The sequence below is a fragment of the Carassius auratus genome, chromosome 5 (assembly GCF_003368295.1).
Source record: "Carassius auratus strain Wakin chromosome 5, ASM336829v1, whole genome shotgun sequence".
Classification (NCBI taxonomy): Eukaryota; Metazoa; Chordata; class Actinopteri; order Cypriniformes; family Cyprinidae; genus Carassius; species Carassius auratus.
The window spans coordinates 17,249,590-17,270,073 of NC_039247.1; the positions used below are offsets into that span (position 1 = coordinate 17,249,590).

The 20,484-nt window shown below is 37.1% G+C and overlaps 3 protein-coding genes across 4 annotated transcripts; 1 reads left to right on the forward strand and 2 right to left on the reverse strand.

Moving 5' to 3' along the window:
• The first annotated feature begins 1,318 nt into the window (after window positions 1-1,318).
• Window positions 1,319-4,864, forward strand: LOC113078901 (cathepsin L1-like). Its single transcript, XM_026251183.1, has 8 exons — window positions 1,319-1,441; window positions 2,509-2,644; window positions 2,735-2,857; window positions 2,947-3,099; window positions 3,640-3,864; window positions 3,947-4,115; window positions 4,224-4,341; window positions 4,430-4,864. Exons 1-8 carry the CDS (start codon window positions 1,365-1,367, stop codon window positions 4,527-4,529), a joined length of 1,101 nt encoding a protein of 366 aa, XP_026106968.1. The 5' UTR covers window positions 1,319-1,364; the 3' UTR covers window positions 4,530-4,864.
• Window positions 4,865-5,002: 138 nt separating this feature from the next.
• On the reverse strand, window positions 5,003-11,265 carry LOC113078917 (fructose-1,6-bisphosphatase isozyme 2). 2 transcript variants are annotated; one of them, XM_026251184.1, is made up of 8 exons: window positions 11,000-11,261; window positions 10,336-10,498; window positions 9,721-9,813; window positions 9,515-9,523; window positions 8,941-9,081; window positions 8,246-8,383; window positions 6,923-7,042; window positions 5,003-6,087 (listed from the first exon to the last, which is right to left on the reverse strand). In XM_026251184.1, exons 1-8 carry the CDS (start codon window positions 11,170-11,172, stop codon window positions 5,899-5,901), a joined length of 1,026 nt encoding a protein of 341 aa, XP_026106969.1. In that variant the 5' UTR covers window positions 11,173-11,261; the 3' UTR covers window positions 5,003-5,898. The 2 variants fall into 2 exon arrangements, with proteins under 2 accessions (XP_026106969.1, XP_026106970.1); XM_026251185.1 differs by lacking the exon at window positions 9,515-9,523 and having other exon boundaries at window positions 11,000-11,265.
• Window positions 11,266-12,854: 1,589 nt separating this feature from the next.
• LOC113078944 (fructose-1,6-bisphosphatase 1-like) lies at window positions 12,855-17,825 on the reverse strand. Its single transcript, XM_026251186.1, has 7 exons — window positions 17,469-17,825; window positions 16,477-16,639; window positions 14,945-15,037; window positions 14,699-14,839; window positions 14,239-14,376; window positions 13,912-14,031; window positions 12,855-13,070 (listed from the first exon to the last, which is right to left on the reverse strand). Exons 1-7 carry the CDS (start codon window positions 17,636-17,638, stop codon window positions 12,882-12,884), a joined length of 1,014 nt encoding a protein of 337 aa, XP_026106971.1. The 5' UTR covers window positions 17,639-17,825; the 3' UTR covers window positions 12,855-12,881.
• Between the last annotated feature and the right edge of the window lie 2,659 nt (window positions 17,826-20,484).

Consider the following 20,484-nt stretch of genomic DNA (forward strand, 5'->3'; position numbering starts at 1 on the left):
ATGTCTTCCACTGAGGCCTTCAATTCAACTGAGCTCGCTAAACTGAAAAAATAATAATGATCACATTGCTGATGATGAATAATTAGTCGTGTGTATTGTTTTATTTTTTTAGGGAGGCATCTGTCTCTGGCATGATTCAGCAAATGGAGTTACCACACCTTTATTTCATCATAACACATAGAAGCTTTCCTGTTCTTTTACAGCTCTGTTTCTGACATGGTTGCCTTTGAAACAAACAAAACCCCCAGCACTATTCTTATTTAGTGATAATTACACACACTCTAATCATAATGATCATAGTCGTGATTAATGTAGATGTTGCTCACACTTGATCACTTGTACTTCTTTAACGGTTCCTGTTTGATCATTGCTGGAAGCGCTGGACTGATAGGCTTAAGTGATAACTGAGCAATCTTCCCATCTGTAGATATTGAGTGCTTCTTGTCACAGACGAGCTCATTAATCAGTCCGTTTTCTTTGTTGGTTTGTAGATTCAACAGCACTCTAATTCTGACCTGTCACAAAGCTTTACAGTCAATGTAAACAATGTGGATCATTGTTCCAAAGTCAAGTTACAGGACTAGATAACCTGCACTGACGTCATCACAGGACACTGATAATCAGTTCAGTATACGTTGGTTTTGTTGTTCTGGTGATGTGTGAGCAGGGTCATGCAAGTTCACTGCATTCATATTGTTTATTACTTGTGTTTTTGTGAATATGTGAAATTGTCTATTAAAACAGAGACCCTTTTGTTTTATAATCTTGTGGTTTAGTTGTTGTTGGTTTAGTTGACCCGCACAGCATCAACAGACATTTGACAAAAATGGAATGAGATTAAATCTAACATTTTTGGGGCAATTTTAACATATTTCTAGTAGTGTGAAGAGCTTGTTTTTGAACAATTGAAAGGCACATCACTACTGGTTTGTTAATAATAGGTAGCCTATAATAACTGAAAAGCTTAGGACTTCCGTATGACAATACTGTGAATGGATTAAATATCTCAATAAAATATATCGTTGAAAAGAAAACCGATCAATCGGTAGTTTATATGCATTCTAATTTAAAACAGTAGCAGTAACGTTAAATAGCAGATCAATATTCTGCATTGGCTGTTTACTTGTGCTTATTATATACATTTATGAACTGAACATATTATATACATGTAAAATTTTTATGTTGAACAGAAGGTTTTTTTTTTTTTTTTAGATGGCAACGTTGTTTTTCTATGTGAGTAAGACCGTCTGGGAAGCCGTCACGTGCTGGAGGGTCACATGCTGTGACGTGCTGATCGGGGGGCGGGATCAATATAGATAAGTGGGCGGGATTGATAAGCATCTCGACCAATGAGAAATTGAGGAATGTGCCTTCAGATGCACTATAAACTTGCGGCCCTTCTACAACACACAGTATTTTCTTCTGGGTCCAGGTTTGCGGGGTGAGTCAGGAGGTTTTAAAGCAACTATTTATTTATTTTACATTTATTTTTTTTAAACCTTTTGCAGTGTAATTTTGATATGCATCTTATTTTTGTTTAAGATTTTTCAGGTTTATACAGCACAAAATGCAGCCTATGTCGCTTTTTTGCTGAGCCTTTTACACAAAACATTCTTACGAATCGTCTGTATTTTCTCTAGTGACACGGTTTTACCTTTTTTTTTTTATATAAAGAGAGGAGTAAAGCGTGAAGCTCATGTCCTCTATGTCCATTCCTCTAAAATGGCTCCAGCTGTTTCTTTTTCGATTTCCGTGGCTTGGTTTCGGTCTTTGTTTTCTTTTCCTGGGAGACTGGACTGGAGCCTCCCAGATCCCGTGACTGCTGCAAATGGGACATCTGATTCCCTTCTGTGTCTGTCCGGAGGCCATTGTAGACCTCTATATTTCTTATTTCATGCGTAATGCGTCATCTCCCTTTATGTTTAACGTTGCTAGCTGGTTTTTTTTATTACTCTTCGTAACAAAACTAATAAGCTACGCTTCCTGTCGGTTTTGTAAACAAAGATGTCGGGTCAGTAATCTGATCTCATGGAAATGGACGCCAGTTCTTCTTAAAATATACATACGATTAATTCTATAGGAATATGTGACCTAAAATTTCAGACACCTTTAGCAATCTCTTGCGGTGTGACAAACTTCACCTGAAACCATTTAAAATACGTTTATACCGTATTTAGGGACTTATTAATTTAACACCGAGCCCATTTCCGCCCCATAAGAAAAAAAATGGGTTTTTAATTCAGACACAATTTTTGAAAAGATTACGTACTACATCATAACGCGATGTTTAAAAAATATATTATGAGATCCTCGGTGCCAATGACTCATGATTTGGTGTCTCATACGGTTTAAGTGCCAATTAGCTTCCATATAATCTTTATTAAAATGTCACCATTAAAACTGAGGTGTATCCATTCCCTTATAAGTGTTTTAAAACGATACATTTATGATGCATTTAAAGTTCATGGTCACTTGTTGCAACACGTCTGACCTGTTGTTTTCCTCCAGTGTTTTCATCATGAGGGTGTATTTGGTGGCGTTCACGTTGTGCCTCAGCGCTGTGTTTGCTGCTCCAACTTTGGACAAGCAGTTAGATGACCATTGGGGGCAGTGGAAGAACTGGCACAGTAAAAAATACCATGAAGTAAGTGTTAAAGGTTCAGTCTGGCTTAATGTTCATTAACTAGTCTAAAATGGAGCAAGAAGTGTAACCCAGTGTGATCTCATAACACAGAAGGAGGAGGGGTGGAGGCGAATGGTATGGGAGAAAAACTTGAGAAAGATCGAACTGCACAATCTTGAGCACTCCATGGGCGCGCACACTTACAGACTTGGAATGAACCACTTTGGTGATCTGGTAAGACCGCAGAAGAGCTTCATTTGAGGTGTTTGCATATTGACTTATGAAATTCCTCCAGCATTCATCAAACTATTCTGTATCTACAGACTCACGAGGAGTTCAGGCAGGTGATGAATGGCTACAAACACAAGAAGGAGAGACGATTCAGAGGATCTCTGTTCATGGAGCCCAACTTCCTGGAGGTCCCAAACAAGTTGGACTGGAGAGAAAAGGGATACGTGACTCCTGTGAAAGATCAGGTGAGATAGTTGCCCATATGTAAGCTCTAGAAAAATGATTCCTGTGAACGTGGCTCCCTGCAACTCAAACAGTAGAGCTCTGCTCCAATGATGTCGAGGTCAGGGCTCGCATTTCCAGAGAAAACGAGGACTGACAATGTGTACCTTGAATGCAGTGGAAGTCCCTTTGGATAAGTGTATTTAAACTCCAGGGGGGGAAATGGTCTGAACACTTGGAAAGAAGTAGATGTTTGTGTGCGACTATATAAGTTTTCCTGGAAAACAACTATAATAAAAAACACTGCATGACAATATTTAAAGGCATATTTTAATCTATGGGATCTCTTAGCTTCTGTAAGAAAAAAAAAAAAACTTTAAATATTTTAGATATAGCTAGTAAAAAGGTTTTTTTTTTTTTTTTACTGTGAAAATTCTTTAAAGAAAGACATGTTGAAGGGGATAATCTAAATCCTTTTTTTTTTTTTTTTCTCTCCAATTAATCTTGAAGCCAACTGGTTGAGAACAAGTGGCCTAAACCGTTCTGTATGTGGTTGTTTTCAGGGTGAGTGTGGTTCTTGCTGGGCTTTCAGCGCTACTGGAGCCATGGAGGGTCAGATGTTCAGGAAGACCGGAAAACTGGTGTCTCTGAGCGAGCAGAACCTGGTAGAGTGCTCCCGTCCTGAAGGCAATGAGGGCTGTAATGGAGGTCTCATGGACCAGGCCTTCCAGTACATCAAGGACCAGAACGGTCTGGACTCCGAGGAGTCCTACCCCTATTTGGGAACTGTAAGTTGCATTACCTTTTTATTTATACTGACTGATTGATTATATGAAGGATCACCATAACCTACATGCTTCTGAATTTCAGGATGATCAGCCCTGCCATTACGATCCTAAATACAGTGTAGCTAATGACACCGGATTCGTCGACATCCCCAGTGGAAAGGAACATGCTCTGATGAAAGCTATAGCTGCCGTAGGGCCAGTGTCTGTGGCTATTGATGCTGGACATGAGTCGTTCCAGTTCTACCAGTCAGGTGTGCATACTTTTCACCATATTTAGTTAAGCCAACTAAACGATTCCTTTGAGAACTTTGTGAAAGATTCCCGATGGTGTGCACTAATGGATGTATATTTCTTGTTAGGCATCTACTTCGAGAAAGACTGCAGCAGTGAGGAACTAGATCATGGCGTCCTTGCCGTTGGTTATGGTTTTGAGGGTGAGGATGTCGATGGAAAGAAGTATTGGATTGTCAAGAACAGGTAAGATCACCTATACCCTTAAATCCAGTGAATGGCTGGTGTTTATAGTCAGTGTATTTTAACCCATTGTGCTTTTTCTGTATTCTAGCTGGAGTGAGAACTGGGGTGATAAAGGATACATCTACATGGCCAAGGACCGACACAACCACTGTGGTATTGCTACAGCAGCTAGCTACCCTCTCGTCTAACGAAAATACCTCCAGCATCAAGACCTCGTACCAGAAGGCCACATTAGTGTTTCAAAGCCTGAGTTTTCCACTGAAACCCACTAGTGTAGTGAAAAGGAGTCACCTGACACATGTGACTGTTTGTCTTACAGCCTGATCGAGACTGTGTGAGAGAAACCTCAAACACTAGGTATTGTGTGACCGTTTTAGGGAACTTTTGCAATTGTTTTTAGTCATTTTAATGCACCTCATTCAGTTGATTTCTGCCTCAATGTGAAATGTTCTTCAGAGGAAGTCTAAATGTACAAATGTTTTTATTTCTGCACTGTATGATCCATTAAACTTTTAAATTTTAACCGTTTGGGTTTTTGGCTTGAGTTTTGTTTTAATATCTAGAAATTAAACCATTCATAAACACTACTGTTCAAATGTTTGGGGTCAGTGAGACTTTTATTATTCAGCAGAGCTTCATTTAAATTGACCAAAAGTGATAAAGCATTTATAATGTCACAAGTTTTCTATTGCAAAGAATTGCTTAAATATCATTGTTCCCACAAAAATATTACACTACACAAACTTTACAATGAGAAATGTTTGAGCACCAAATCATGTCACACTGAAGCATTGGTGAGCAGAAGAAGCTTTTCCAAAACAATCCAGACTTTTAAACCATTTGCTGTAGCTTTCCATATCCATTCCAAACCCCTATTCCTATCACCTTGTCACGGTGTTTTGTTGACCGAGAAAATCAAAAGTCTACTACTTAAACAGAATGTTGACTGGTTCTGTATTTACAATACTGCTTTCTAAAACCTCAACCTAAGTGGCATATCTGGGATCAGCATTACTTAGGGTTTTAAAGGAAAAAAACTGTTTCTGGAAGTGCCACAAAGTTATATTCTGCCTTGCTTATGCCTGTTGTGACCTGGTGAGGTGAAAATTAATATGGAGGGCTGTACTTTTGCTCCAAGAATACAACCTGTCCTATTTATCTCTTGGCACACTGCCATTACATGTGCCGTCATCATGACCAGCGGAGTGGAGATTATTGAGGTTTTGGTTCTTCTACTAGTAGGGAGGGAGGGCTCCGTTTGAATGAGAGTGTGTAAACACTTTACCAACTAACACACTGCCGAAGGAACATTATGTTCACATTAAGTGCGGAAGAAAGATTGCGAAAGGGACTGAAGAGCAAATCTGAACTGAAAAGACCTTGTGTTTGTGATTAGGGTAAAAAATAATGAATTAAAATACTGGAAATTTAATGTGATTCTGTTTACAAAAGCATTGCTTCTACTATTACAAAAAATAAAAAATAAAAGCTACTGTGATGTTTTGTATCTTGAGGTCTTGTGTGGGCTTTAAATAGATCAAACTGCAACCGAAATCTCTACTTTTTTTGCTTCTTGACAAAGGACAAGTACTCCTCCACATCGTCTGGGGATCCGCCCACTAAGGGCAGCCTCTGGTGCAGTGACTGGGGAACAACGTCCAGGACGCGCTGGGTGCCTGTGGTGGCGATGCCCCCGGCCTGCTCGATCAGGAAGGCTATGGGGTTACACTCGTACAACAGCCTCAGCTGGAGAGAAGGAAACAAGAGAGAACCTTAGCCATGAGCACTTATCAGTTGTGGATTTGGGTCAACTAAGACGTATGGAATATGTTTTTGAGTTCACCGTTTCCTTTTATTCTTATCTATGTAGAACAGAGACACTGGAATGTGTCAATACATATGAAAGTTTGTACACTAGCTTTTTTTTGAAAAGCAGCATGTACTGCAGATATAATATCTGGTTCACTGCTTTCATGCTATAATGTTTATTTGTTCCAGTCTAGGCTCATGTCATGTGTTTAGTCACTGCCCAAAATCAAGAATGACACCGCTCTCTGCCATGAAAAGAGCGACATCTGTTATCAGAATACGATCTGCCTGTTCCTGCTCTAAAACAAAGTAATCTACAGCATAAAACACACAGAGGCTTTTGGATTTTGAAAGTCGTCTTATGTGTTATGACAGTGACCTAGTCTGCAGCAGTGTTGTTATTGTTAACTAAAGCTGTTGTAAATGTTGCCTTGGCAATTAACTGAAGTTAAATAAATGTCTCTCGTAAGTACTACAATTACTAAAACTGAATAAAGAAAAATAAAGGATAATTCAGAATATTAATAAATACTACATAATATATAAATAATACTGGCAAGCTGGACACAACAATGTTAACCTGAAAACCCATGCTGCATGAAACACTTTACTGTAACAGTATAATTAAAGTCTGTTCTATTTCATCGTATTCATTCATATTATTTCATCACGTCACTATCACCCAATGTGCTTTTTGTATGAATGTTTGTCCTGAATATCTTAAAACACATGAGCAAAAAATCATCATGCCATAAAACCTTAGCCGACTCACCTTTCCTTCTGGATTCATCTCATTGGCTGGGTACATGAATATGCCGCCATAGGCGATGGTGCGGTGTACATCAGACACCATCGACCCAACATACCTGGCACCATACGGGGCACGGCCATCCTGTGAGGCAACCACATTTCAGCAAAAATAATATCAACATTCAAATAAACAAAAACTCAAACTTTCTGAATAAGATACTTAGTGAATGCATGATTTTTCTAGGCTTGGATCTCTAAATCCAAAATGATTTCTACTTGCATGACAGTTGGCAAACAATCCTAAAAAAAAAAAACTGTTGGAAGCAAAAGTCACAAGTGCTTCAATAAAAGAGGACAGGAAGCAGGAAGTAGTGTCGGGCGTTCTAGGAAACCGAAGCTCAGCTGGACAGCTAAAATCACACACAACTCTCACTTAATTCCTTTTCCTTTAGAAAGGACAAACAGGAACTACATAAAGGTGTAATGTTTGTTTTTAAATATGGAGTTTTAGGGGTGGCAGTGTGTTCCCTTAGCTAACCTCAGAAAAGACAGACACAATATACAAACAAATCAACACGTCATGAGGTCAGAGATAGCATGTTTCTGACAACACTTCTACAAAAACATGATATCCCACTTAACACATGACTGAAAGCATAATGTATGTGATTAGCATGTTTCCCATTTCGCAATGCATTATCTAAGACAAGCTCTTCGGTCTTTACTCTTGTTTACTTTTTTCTGCTTATCACCATCAGATGATCAAAAAAGGAACATACAAGAGCATGTATTCACGAAAAGACGAGATCTTAGGCCTACATGAATTCACTAAAAAACAAGTAACTTTAATAATTAACCAACTGACCCACGGAAAAATCATACTCAGCAGAATTTATGATCACCCTGCACCCAGTCGCTTTCAAGGCTTGTGCAGAGTAACATGAATCAGTTAAATATGCTGAGTCTATGTTGTGGTTTAGAGAACAGAACATGAATTCCTGCTGAGGAAGTTGCTCTTCGCTTTCCAGCAAGTACCGTGTGTAAACGTCAGCTGATGCTGAGCACAGCCATGCAGTCAAGCAAACACCTGACCTGCATTATTCAGACTCACACTTTGTTTTAAACTAAGTGTTCTTGAGGCCTGCTATGCAACATTCCCTGATCTGTCGCAACATGTCATGAACTCGTGAGTATGTCTGCTCGATCACATGAAGTTTGACATCAACGGTTTAAGTTTGTGCTGTGTAGGTACTGTGATATTTTGCCTAGCAACGAAAAGACTTTCTCAAAATAATAAAAACAGATAAAGCAATAGTATTGGGCTAGTTCTCTGTACACAACCCACCTCTGGGTATTTCTTGTGCTTTAAATAGTCATTCACTGCAGGCTCAAAGTACTTAGCGTGGCCCTCGTTGATACTGTAAATATTCCCCTTTTTCTTGATCTTCACATTTCTGTCAGTCAGAATGAATTCTCCAATTGCCTGAAGAAGAGGAACACACAAAAAAATTATAATAATGTTCTCATGAGCCCATGTCACACATTGGCATACAAATGTACTATGATAATGTAATATTTTATATTCCTTATATATATAGTAACTGTATATATAAGGGCCAAAGATGAGGAATCAAAACTAGTTCACTAGTACAGCCACAAAATATTCAATAATTTCTTTGGAAATTGAAAAAAGAAGTGTAGCAAAAATATATAAAAAAGCCAAACCATAAACAGAAGTGAAATATACAACGTGTTATAAAGTAGGCCTAGTGTCTCACAGTTTACTACATAGCTATTTTTGGCCATATTATGTTTGGCCAATATTAGCCTATGTGCACTTTGTTCATATAGTCGTGAATAAACTGTAAATGAGTCACTTGAACCTTCAAGGATCTGATTCCTAAGTACTTTGAAATACTGTGACCATAAGACCCTGATCTCAGAACAGCCTAAATGCTCTAACGCTCAGTTTGGAAAGTCCTGGTGGTTATTATTCATCCCTAATCAATTATTTCAGCAGATGTATCTGTTTGTGCTCACTGGATCCAGCATGAAGAAGTTAACTCCAGCTCCTGTACTGAGAGCCACTAGCGTGGCGCTGCCGTATAGCGCGTAACCAGCGCACACGATCTGATTGCCCGGCTGCAGGGCGTCCTTGTCAGTCGGTTCTCCTTCTGAGGTCTGAAACACGACAAACAACAGTCAGCCGTCTGCCTCTGGAGCCAATCAAAAACTATTCAAATGTCTGTGTTTTGTCACATCTTGATTGCATGGTTTTTATTATTATTATTATTATGATTATTATTATTATTATTAATATAATGCAAGTTTAAAATTAACTGTTAAAGCTGTACAGTTGTACACACGTCAACATTCAACAAACCCAACGACACCATCTAGATTACATTTTTGTTACTGCAGTTTTGTATTTCTAACCATACCATAAAACACAATGAGTTAAACAATAAGTTAAACAATAAACTAATACATTAGCTGTGCCGTTGCTAGCCTATTAGTTACACTGTAGTGCACTCAATAAAATAAAATTAAAAGTTAAACTGAATTTATTGCTTAGCCAATATTTGTCATCAGGCTGGTCAATGCAGTCAGCTACCTCGTCAGTCTGTATGGGAAAGTAGCACAAGAACACCAAACATGAATCCATTGCATACACACATGACAGAAAGCTTACACGAAAGTTGATGATGTTCTATTATTATTGTTATATTTGTTTGCTTGCATGCATGGAAAACTACACAAAATGCACATGCAACTCCAAACATCTTGCAGCAACTAATGCCGTCCAAAGCAAATGCTCACTCTTTTGTAGATGGCAAAGATGGTGCCTACGGGGGCCAAACAGTCAATGTTGGAGGAGCCATCCAGAGGATCGAAACAGACTATATACTTCCCCTATGACAAACAACAGATTCAACTGAGTATGCAGCTGAAATCAGACGCACGGCGACCTCATGTGGTGGTGGTCTGAATTAACTCAAATAAAAAGGCATTAGCAAAGAGGTAATATATTATAGCAGCCATAATTCATTAGAAACTAAATGGACATTTCTTAGGTTTTTTTTATTTATTTATTCCAGACTTGTAATTTATGTTAAGTACCTGACTCTTAAAGTTTCCCTTTATTTAACACACAGTGATTTTCATTGAGGTGTGATGGAAACTACCAGGAATTTTAAGACTGATTTCTAATTAACAGAAATAAGCAATATCAGAAATAAGCATTTTAAGCAAACAACTCATATGTTCAAAAATAATATATGAATACTGAAGAGCAACATAAACATCTTTACTTTTTGAAATGACATAAGGGTGAGTAAATAATGACAGAATTGTAATTTTTGAATGGACTTTTCCTTTAACAATGAATATTCAAAAAGTATTCATGAGCAAGACTATAACTGAGATTAATCATACCCTTTTCTCAGCAGTTGTGTAGATGGCATCCTTGTTCTCCTCAGAAACCATCATACAGGTGCCATAAGAAGCCCGCAGCATATTAATGATCAGATCATTGGAAAGCACATCCAGCTTCTTCTGCTCATCGCCTGTGACGTTCACCTGTCCCGCAAGGCCTTGACTGTGTTCAGTGGAACCAGAACATACTAATATTATTAAAAATCAGAGGTTCAAATGCTAAAACAGTGGTGAACTGGGGTAAAAAAAATACTCTAATCTTTGTCTTGGTTTCATAAACTTCAAAAAATATATTTTAAAGTGTGATATTTCCTTATTCTTAAATAATGCTCAGAGGTTAGTGAATAAGGAATTAGCAGCCTTAAATGTAATGGATCATTTATATTGTCTTATTATTATGATGATATTGTATTAATAGTATTTCTTTACAAAGACAGCCACATTACTAACATAAAGCGTTTATTGCTTAACTAACCATACTAGAACTGTAACTTTCTCAAAACCCATAACTATGTCTGTCTATTTGATCTCGCATTTGATCATTGACTGAACTTAAAAGACCTTTTGCCCGCTTCGATTTCATACAATCACAGCATGTTTTGACAACATAGTTACTATAAAACATATTCATTCACATGATGCAAAATAGTTTAAAGAAACTTACAGGTGAACGAGTCCGGCTTTCCTGACAGCAGAAGAAATAGCTTTAATAGCTGTTAATATGGAGTTAATGAGCTGTGTGAATTCTCCGGTGGCCCCCTTCGCCTGCCGCCCCATCTCCATGACAAAACGTGTGAGGGTCCATACGTCCACATCAAAGACCGACTGATCCGACATCCTCACGGTGTCCGAGTGTACAAGCAGTTGGACAGGCAGAGACTAACTGTAGAGCCGATAGGCAGTCTTTTTACACATACAATGAGTGAATAAAGGCCGAAGTTATATTGGTGAAGCAGATCAAGTGACACAAGTGACAGTAGAATAGTCTGAATGCTAGTAGAGCCAGAGCTCATCGGCCCAACTTATACAGCAAGCTCCTTGGCTCTCAGCTAATGATTTATTACCACTATTGACACGGGACATATTCTCAGGACCAGAAGGTCATGCATGTTTATGTCAATCATGTCCCACTGAATACTGGAGGTCTGTTAAATGGATCCCATTAATAATATTGTATATTTATTTATACGTAAATGTGTCCCTTATAACTCAAAATCAAACCTGTAAGCGTGACTAAACACATCAGACATGTTTTAAGAAAATGAATATACAGCATGCTGCCCATGCATTATATTTGATTCACAGCACCGAAAAGTGCACTTAACATGCTTTCTGTGAACTTCATTTAAATTGTAATCCTCGGCATGCAGTGTTTATGCAATACATTTAAACACTGGTATAGACGTCGCTCTCCAGATTCAACAGATTTGACAGGTTGGCCGATGCATTACCAGACAGGCACTCGATCTTTTGCCTCTTTTGCCTTAAATGTGAGTGCCTCCTCTGCTACAGAGCCCAAATTAATCAACTTTATTAGGATCAGAACCTTCCAGACAACATTTCACTCACAGAAGAAAGGCAGAGGACTCCAAAAGCAGAGAGGTCACAGAACACAGGGAAGCATTTCTATGATCTCAAACTCAACATAGTATGTTTATTGTACTATGCTACAAATAATTATCATAAGATTTTTTTTTTTTACTTTAAATGAGAGTATAATTTATATATAGATATGCATGCATATGTTTTGACCAAGTTCATGTACAGTAACACCCTAAAATGTGTCTCAAAAGACAGCAGGGTTTATGCGCCTACTGGTTTTTTACAGAAAAGGTCATCTGCTCTTTATTTGGTGTTTTAACTTGTTCTACATTATGTCCTGTTTTAAAATTTCTGTTTATATATGAAAATATTACAGTGTGATGAAGGAAGCGTAACATTTTGCATTCACAAATGCTGTGTTCTCCGAGGCTTACTGAAATGTGCACACATTTTAAAGAAATTCAGAAGTTGTAATGTTTAGTGTTTGGATTTTATAAATCATACATCGAAACCTCTTCATAATGTATGAGTTGTTAACAGACCACAAACATCTCGAAAAGGCTCAGATTTTTTTTCAAGAACTTTATTCACAGCTTCCCTCAATAGGGTGCAATAGGGCACACGTGATTATTTGGTCTGTACAGACAGAAACAAGATCAACTTTGATTAAATCATCCTCATTGATGCCATGAACTTGCTTCTGTCTTTTTGGCCGACAAATTCAGCAGCCGTTAACACTCAGGGAAACTGTCTAATGTGGAAAGCAGTGTGTTTCTCTAAAAACAGCCTCAACTAAATGTTCTAATGTTCTAAAGTTTGGATGTAAAAAAAATCACTGTCTTCAAAAATTCTTCTTATATTTCTTCATGGAGACATACAGTGTTTGGTTTTTTATAGAGGTATTTTGAAGGTAAGAATACACTTTTGTATCTTATTTTGGAGTGTCAAGTAAATATATCTTCATGATTCTTTGAGTCTTTGTTATACATTCTGACTATTGCTCTTCATTTATGATGTTTCTGAAAGATGGAGATGTACTCTTGGACATCATCAGGGGAACCCATCACCACAGGTACCCGCTGATGGAGGATCTCGGGCTGGATGTCCAGGATGTTGGTGGTCCCTGTGGTGGCCATCCCTCCGGCCTGTTCCATGATGAAGGCCATGGGGTTGCACTCATAGAGCAGTCTGAGCTGAAGAGGGAAGAACACAGACGAAGTTTTACAACTCTCTACCAGCATCCTCCTATATAAACTCATGAACATTTAGTTAGGGCGCTACAGCTCCCTCTACAGGCCTTTTTGTGCATGTGACGATCAAGTCCCACATTTTTTTGAGTATAAAGTTAAAAGAGGAGTTCTCACCAAGGCATTTGTATTATGATATTGTGAAATGATAGCATGGCACAATGGTTATTACACAAGTATCAACAGATCCATTTTCAGCTTAGCTCTTATGGATAAGAGGGAGTAAACACTGACACACCTGTGGATGTGACACCAAACAAAAGAACTGGAGCAAAGGTTATATATATGTGTTTATATATACTTTTCATGTCTTCACCTCATTCATGTATTTCTTTGAATAGTACAATGTCCTTAAAACTTTAAGGACACTTTTGAGTAAATATATGAACGTTGTTTAATTAAACAATACATTACATATAAAATACTTCATACTGTATAGTCAGACATAGTGGATCATGTGACAAACTACACCTGTGGTTATAACTCTGTGGTTACTTGAGAAGAATTCCCTTGGAATTGTAAAATGGCTTAGAAAAGTGAAGTGTATTTTGGTCTAGCATTCGTTAGCAGCAGGTGCCACCATTTATTTGTCTAGTGCATTGAGACAGTTTTAAGTGTCCAAGCACTACTTTGATCAAGCTTTTATCAAGCTACAGCTAAGACATGAGTAATAATTTTATGCGATAATAATAAACTATTAGGGCAGGCTGTTAGTTGTTATGCTGTCCATTATTAACAGTCCATTAACTGGCATGCATGTAAGCAAAGTCATGTTTAGATGAAGTACCTTTCCTTTGGGGCTCTTCACATTTGCAGGGTAAAGGAAGATTCCTCCGTAAACAAGCGTCCGATGCACATCTGCCACCATTGAGCCTACATAACGCGCTCCATAGGGTGCACTGCCATCCTGAACACATTTTGATAGTCATACTCTAGTAGCTAGATATATAATATTTATGAATATTATATAATTCATATTTATTTTTCTGATGTACCATGTTCTTGATTATGCAAATGCGATTGGGGTCTATTAGAAGTGTGTGTGTTTGTTCAGCTTTTGTAATGATTTGATTTGTCTCAAGTGAAAAAAGGTTTATTTAATTGCACACTGAACCTCTGGAAACTTTTTCTTCTGCAGGTACTCTGTGACGGCAGGATCAAAATAAAGGGCATAACCTTCATTCAGACTGTAGATCTTGCCTCTCTTCTTAATCTTCACATCTCTGTCAACCAGAATGAACTCGCCAATAGCCTGAGGTTACAGTAAATAACACAAACAAATGAATGAATGCATGGCTTATTTAGAACTTATTCAGAAAAAGAAAAAAACACATTACAGTACATTTCTTCTTAAATTGGGGCATTAAGTCATTGAGTCGTTAAAAAATGAAACTACTGAAACTGATTCAAACTATTCCTCCTAGCTGTATGAAACATATAATTGCAAGCTACAAATGTTTTACTACACAAAATGAAATTCTTAGTTTGCTTTGTGTAGACTGAATAAACTGTATTGAATGATTCACAGCTAAATGATCCCAGTGTGTAAGTAATGTAGAGTAAAACTGACTCACTGGATCTAACATGAAGCAGTTGACTCCCTGACCTGTGGAGAGGACAATCATGGTTGCACTGCCATAAAGTGCATATCCAGCAGCCACTATGTTTCTGCCAGGTTGAAGGGCATCTTTCTCAGACGGGTCGCTGTCTGTGCACTTTGAACAGAGCAATCATTACAGTGTGTTAAAATACTAGGACGGAAACCACATGGATTGTCATGGCTGTATACCTGCAAATCTATTAAAAATATGCATTCATACCTTCCTGTAGATGGCAAAGATGGTCCCAATTGAAGCAAGACAGTCAATGTTGGATGATCCATCAAGAGGGTCAAAGCAGACCACGTATTTACCCTTGAAAGCAGGGCAGAAGCTTTGCTAATTAATACTGTAAGTCATTTAAAGATTAATGATGATGTTGCTCTATTATATGAGGATATTTGACCTTTCCAAAACTTTACTACACTCAACTCCTAATTCAATCTTCACTCATCCTTAAAACAATATATATTCATGCCTAGCTTATGTCTGACTTGGTTCCCAAAGCTTCTGACTAATATATTACCATGGCTTTTTCAATTATACTTGTCTTATTACTATAAGATGTTTCTAGAGCTGAAAGCTAGAAACATTTATATTCAAAATAAAATTTCCATTACCTTTTAAGTGTTTTTACTAACTTCTGTGTAATATCCAGGACTGTGAAATATCCGGGAAAAGGCCTTTTTAAAATTTCCTGGATTTTCAGGTTTTCTCTGACAATGGGAACCATATTCCATTTTACCACGTTTATCATGGTCCTTTCCTTATAGTGACAAATGGTCAAAAAGTGCTTTAGTTTTTGAGATACCCCTACCGGAGGTAGAACTAAACCCAACAATGTTTTTCCTCATCTCTAAGGTCTCCCCATATATGAAATGGATTCTTGGCTAAAAATATTTTACTGCTAAGATTGTTATACACCCCAAAAACAATAAAGGACTAAAATATAGCCTGTCGGTATGGGAGTTAAGGCATATAAACTAATGCAGATCAATCACACAAGCTCTGAGAGCTTTGAAACTTGACATGTTTGTAGTCAGGAAGTTGATTCAACTACTAGAAAAGACTGGATGTAAATATATTTATGTATGGAATAAATAGAGACATGTAAACACATACCTAAAATAAGCGGACATGCACAAATTTAATATCTATGCAGAATGTTTTCATTTACTTTGTGCTTGCTTTGCCTGGGATTATTATAGAAACACATATGATGGCTTGTTGGAAAGGTGGGGTTAACTCCAATACCGACAGGCTATATTTTAGTCCTTTATTGGTTTTGGGGTGTCTAACAATATCAGTTAATTTAACAATCTTAGCAGTAAAATGTTTTTAGCCAATAATCCATTTCATATATGGGAGACCTTAGAGATGAGGAAAAACATTGTTGGGTTTAGTTCTACCTCCGGTAGGGGTATCTCAAAAATTCAGGGGCATTGTCACTAGCCTATTAGATGTCAGATAAGATTCAGGATGGATTTCTGGACAACAGTGCAGACAAAGTTCTGAATATTGTAACAAATGAAGATCTAATCTCAGCTGCTGAAATCAGTTGGAGACACTTGGCGTGCTCGGCATGCTCTACACAGGGAAGACAAGTCTATCTGGAAACACACACTTTTTCATTCTTGGAATCGAAGTTAGAGTTAGAGAAACAAGAAGTCCCTGGCTGAGTTTTAGCAAACACTTTAAACAATACATATCTTCCACAGACAGCATGTATAATGCCTAACTCATGCAGTTCTTACCCGTCTATCTGGCTCCACAATGATTGCGTGTTCATGTTCCTCAGTGACCAGTACACATGAGGTGAATGAGGATTTGATCATGTTTATGACGAGGTCATTGGTAAGGATGTCCAGCTTCTTAACCTGGTCACCTGTCACATTGGTACTTCCAGCAATGCCATACCTGCCAGACATTTTCCAAAGGCATGCGTTAAATCATATCACAGGGACAGAATATTATTCTTTTAATTTATTGTTTCTCAATGCTTGTTCATAGAATTAATATAAAGCAATATCACACTCACTGTACAACAGCACTGTTTACACAAATAACCTGGATATACTGAATCATTAACAAACTCGTGATATAAAAGGCTTAATTTAATTTAAAGGCCATAAAAGTACCCTTTATTATTATTTATTTATTTATTTATTTTTTATTACTGGCATTTCCCAACACCATCATGCCAACATGATTCAGTTTCAAAACCAGTATGATCCAGCAAAATTTGTAAATGAGTAACTGTACAATAAAAAGTAAATTTATATAAGAAATCCTAAGGTAAATTTTAAACCTGTCAAGCAAATGCCCAGGTCATATTTCACTCAAACATGAAAAGAAGAAGATATTTTTAATAAAATAAAATAAACTTAATTATCATATTGCATCCTGATGTTTTAATTATTGTCATTATTTTCAATGATGATTCTCGTTGCTGTAATACATTATTTTTATTACAGCAAAACCCTGCCGTTATACATAATTTGTTTATATAAAAAACGATATAAAATTACAATAAATGCACCAATTATATACACATTTATATCATAAAATAAATAAATAAATAAATATTTCCTTATTGACAAATTACTTTATTTAGATTTTGACCTGGACATTAAGGACAAGTAAATATATATATATATTAAAATAAAACAAATAGATTCGTTTTGCTACTAATGTTTTTGCATCCCAAACTTTATGGATTCCCATATAGTCGACCGTGCATACTCACAGGTGCGCGATACCTGCTTTCCTGACAGCGCTCGAGATGGCTTTTACAGCCGTGCACATCGCGTTCAGGAGTGTTGTCAGCTCGCCTGTGCCTTTGGCTTTTCTGCCCTCTTCAAGCAGAAATCTCGTCAAAGTCACAACATTAGTGTCGAAAGAACCCCGGTCTGACATGACTGCAGATTTCAAGATTCCTGCTGATGTAAAAATCTCGCTCTTGTATAAAATTACCTATGTCTAATTCGCACAACTCATTCCCTCGCGGAAACAAAAATATAAAGGCGGAAATACTGTGGAAAAGGGTGTATGGAGAGCTAAACCAATGAGAAGTGCACAGTGCGACTGGCTGACTGACTGACTGACTGACTGACTGCGTGGAAGATTCAAAACAATGTTGCATTGTGGAAGCGGGATGTGGATGAAAGCCCCTCACGCCTGGCCTGTGCTGTGTCATCATGATCACGAGGTGCTGAGGTTACTGCTATTCTACACAGTGAGTAGAAGCAGTTTTAGTGTGAATGGAGGCAGTTCTGTTAACCCATTTAATATCATCTGTAAGATATCTGTCCACATTTTTGAGTTTGAGCGGTCTAAAAAGGGAGCATGGTTTTCCACAGTACTGTCAACTTAATTCAAGTACAGTCTTCACACTGCCTTGTTTGTTGGTTTTAGCTTGTCTCCCAAACTAGACAGGCTGGTTTGTTGGTTTTAGAGTGGCTTTACCTCTATTTATTTTTATTTTTTTTCTGTTGTTGTTCAGTTCTAAAATAAAGTCCAACAAACAAATATAGTAGTTCCCCCAACGCATACATACTTGAGTACACTACTTATGTATATAATAGACTGAACGTTTACTAAGATATAATACATATAAGATATAATACGCGAGGGAATGAGTTGTGCGAATTAGACATAGGTAATTTTATACAAGAGCGAGATTTTTGGACTTCTAAAATTCAAAGATTTGGTTGACTTGAAGATTTAGATTTTTATGTGCAAAGCTAAGCAGAGAGTTTTGCCTATGTTTTTACAAAATTTATTTACTCTTGTATCTGAGGAAGATGGCCATAGAAGGCAATATTATTTTAAAACTCTTTTTGCACGTACTACACAAAAACATATGTGTTTGTCTATTTACGGAGTTAAACTATGGAACACCTTGGACTATGAATTGAAGTGCTGCAAAAGTGTTTGTAAATTTAAGAATTTGTATAAGAAAAAAATACAGGAATGTTATAAGAAAAATGATGACTAACATGCTTATAATGATGATAATTAAGTGTAAAGATAGGTATTACTGAAAATACTTGGTGTTTTGGGTGAGGATTGGGGTTGATCCATTTATAAAGTAGCTGTTTTTTTGTTTTCTTGATGTGCACAAATAAGCGACAGGTACCATAAGATTTTCTTCTTCCTGTCCTGTTCGTTCATGTATGTAATGAATGAATGAATGTATTAAGTTAAGTTATGTATGACTTGTGCAATAATTTTATCTGATACAGACAGTATGAAAAGTAGGCAGCAGTACTGCACAGTGGTGGGCTATACATTTAGAGCTACATTGCTACAGGGATATTTTATTGCAAAAGTTATTTAAGCAGTGAATATTCAACATTTGCCTTATAATGAGAAAGGTTCAGTAATGGCAGAGTGTTTGGTAAGATAACTTTTTCAGATAGGACTTCTATGTACTTTATTAATTGATGCTTTTTTTTTGTATTGTGGCTCCATACTGAAGTACCTAATGCAACCACCAGAGGTCAGTTCTGATTAAGTGTTCTGCATTCTGAGGCATTGTCATGATCCTATTTCAGCATAAACTTTGTTCTCATAAAGTTCTCATAAACTTTAAATAACTACAAACATAGACATTAAAATAGACTGAATTTTTTGTCATATGATGCTATCTGGTAATTTAAAATGTATAAAGAGCAAGCTTTAAAATTACCTCTATTCAAGAAATAACAGTAAAACTTTACAATGTGTCATTTGTTAACATTAGATCATGTATTTAACATAAACAATGAACAATTCATTTATTACAGTAGCTATATCAGTCTTTGTTAACGTTAGTTAATTAAAATACAGTTCTTCAATGTTAGTTCATGTTAGATCACAGTGCATTAACTAACGTTGACAAACACAATATGGATTTTAATAATGCATAAGTAAATGCTGAAATTAATATAAGCTAAAATTTAATAGATGCTGTAGAATCATTGCTCATTCTTAGTTCATGTTAACTAATGTAGTTAACTAATGTTAACAAATTAAATCTGTAAAGTGTTATTGAAATGAAGCATCCTAAATGCTTTTAGACTTCCAGTATTTTCAGAAATGTTCTCATACTGTAAATATTAATGGCCTGCTACATGAAGCCAAACATCCCACATCAACCCTCATAAATTGACACGTAAAAAGATGATCCAGGTAAGAATAAAAGTGAAAGTGAAGTGATGTGCGGCCAAGTATGGTAAGTAACCCATACTCTGAATTTGAGGTCTGCATTTAACCCATCCAAGTGCACACAAACAGTAGTGAACACACACACAAACTGTGAACACACACCCGGAGCAGTGGGCAGCCTTATTGCTGCTGCGCTCAGGTAGCATTTGGGGGTTTGGTGGCTTACTCAGGGGTCTCACCTCAGGTGTGGCTGCAATTTTTAACATTTTACAGATTTTGCAAATTGCATGTTAAATTTTGACCAGGGCTGTATCTCTACATGCAGGTTCCAGCATTGTATCTTGTTCAGCCACACATTGGATTATTCAAAATCCCAATAAGTTTCAAAACAGAAGAAGTGCAACAAAGTAGGCTATTAATTAATAAGAACAGAAGTGAGAAAATTCTACTTAAAGTTTTGGATCCAATTAAAGGCTCAACATTTAGTAGAATCAACATAAAAGTCACAAATTCGCAAAGTTGTGGTAGCCTATTGCTAGAATGGCTTGAGGAAAAAGTACAAATGCCCCAGAAAAGCAGCTATAGGATAAACAATTCAACTTAAAATATAAACC

Bases quoted from the DNA above. Each gene is read 5' to 3' on its own strand.
- LOC113078901 (XM_026251183.1), top strand. From the start codon at position 1,365: ATGTGCCTTCAGATGCACTATAAACTTGCGGCCCTTCTACAACACACA. The intron at 2,645-2,734 runs GTAAGTGTTAAA...CTCATAACACAG, and splicing joins ACAGTAAAAAATACCATGAA to AAGGAGGAGGGGTGGAGGCG. The intron at 4,342-4,429 runs GTAAGATCACCT...TCTGTATTCTAG, and splicing joins TATTGGATTGTCAAGAACAG to CTGGAGTGAGAACTGGGGTG.
- LOC113078917 (XM_026251184.1), bottom strand. From the start codon at position 11,172: ATGTCGGATCAGTCGGTCTTTGATGTGGACGTATGGACCCTCACACGT. The intron at 10,499-10,999 runs GTAAGTTTCTTT...CACTGAACACAG, and splicing joins AAAGCCGGACTCGTTCACCT to TCAAGGCCTTGCGGGACAGG. The intron at 9,814-10,335 runs GTATGATTAATC...TGTTTGTCATAG, and splicing joins ACACAACTGCTGAGAAAAGG to GGGAAGTATATAGTCTGTTT.
- LOC113078944 (XM_026251186.1), bottom strand. From the start codon at position 17,638: ATGTCAGACCGGGGTTCTTTCGACACTAATGTTGTGACTTTGACGAGA. The intron at 15,038-16,476 runs GTAAGAACTGCA...CCTGCTTTCAAG, and splicing joins TTGTGGAGCCAGATAGACGG to GGTAAATACGTGGTCTGCTT. The intron at 14,377-14,698 runs GTGAGTCAGTTT...CTGTAACCTCAG, and splicing joins ACTGCTTCATGTTAGATCCA to GCTATTGGCGAGTTCATTCT.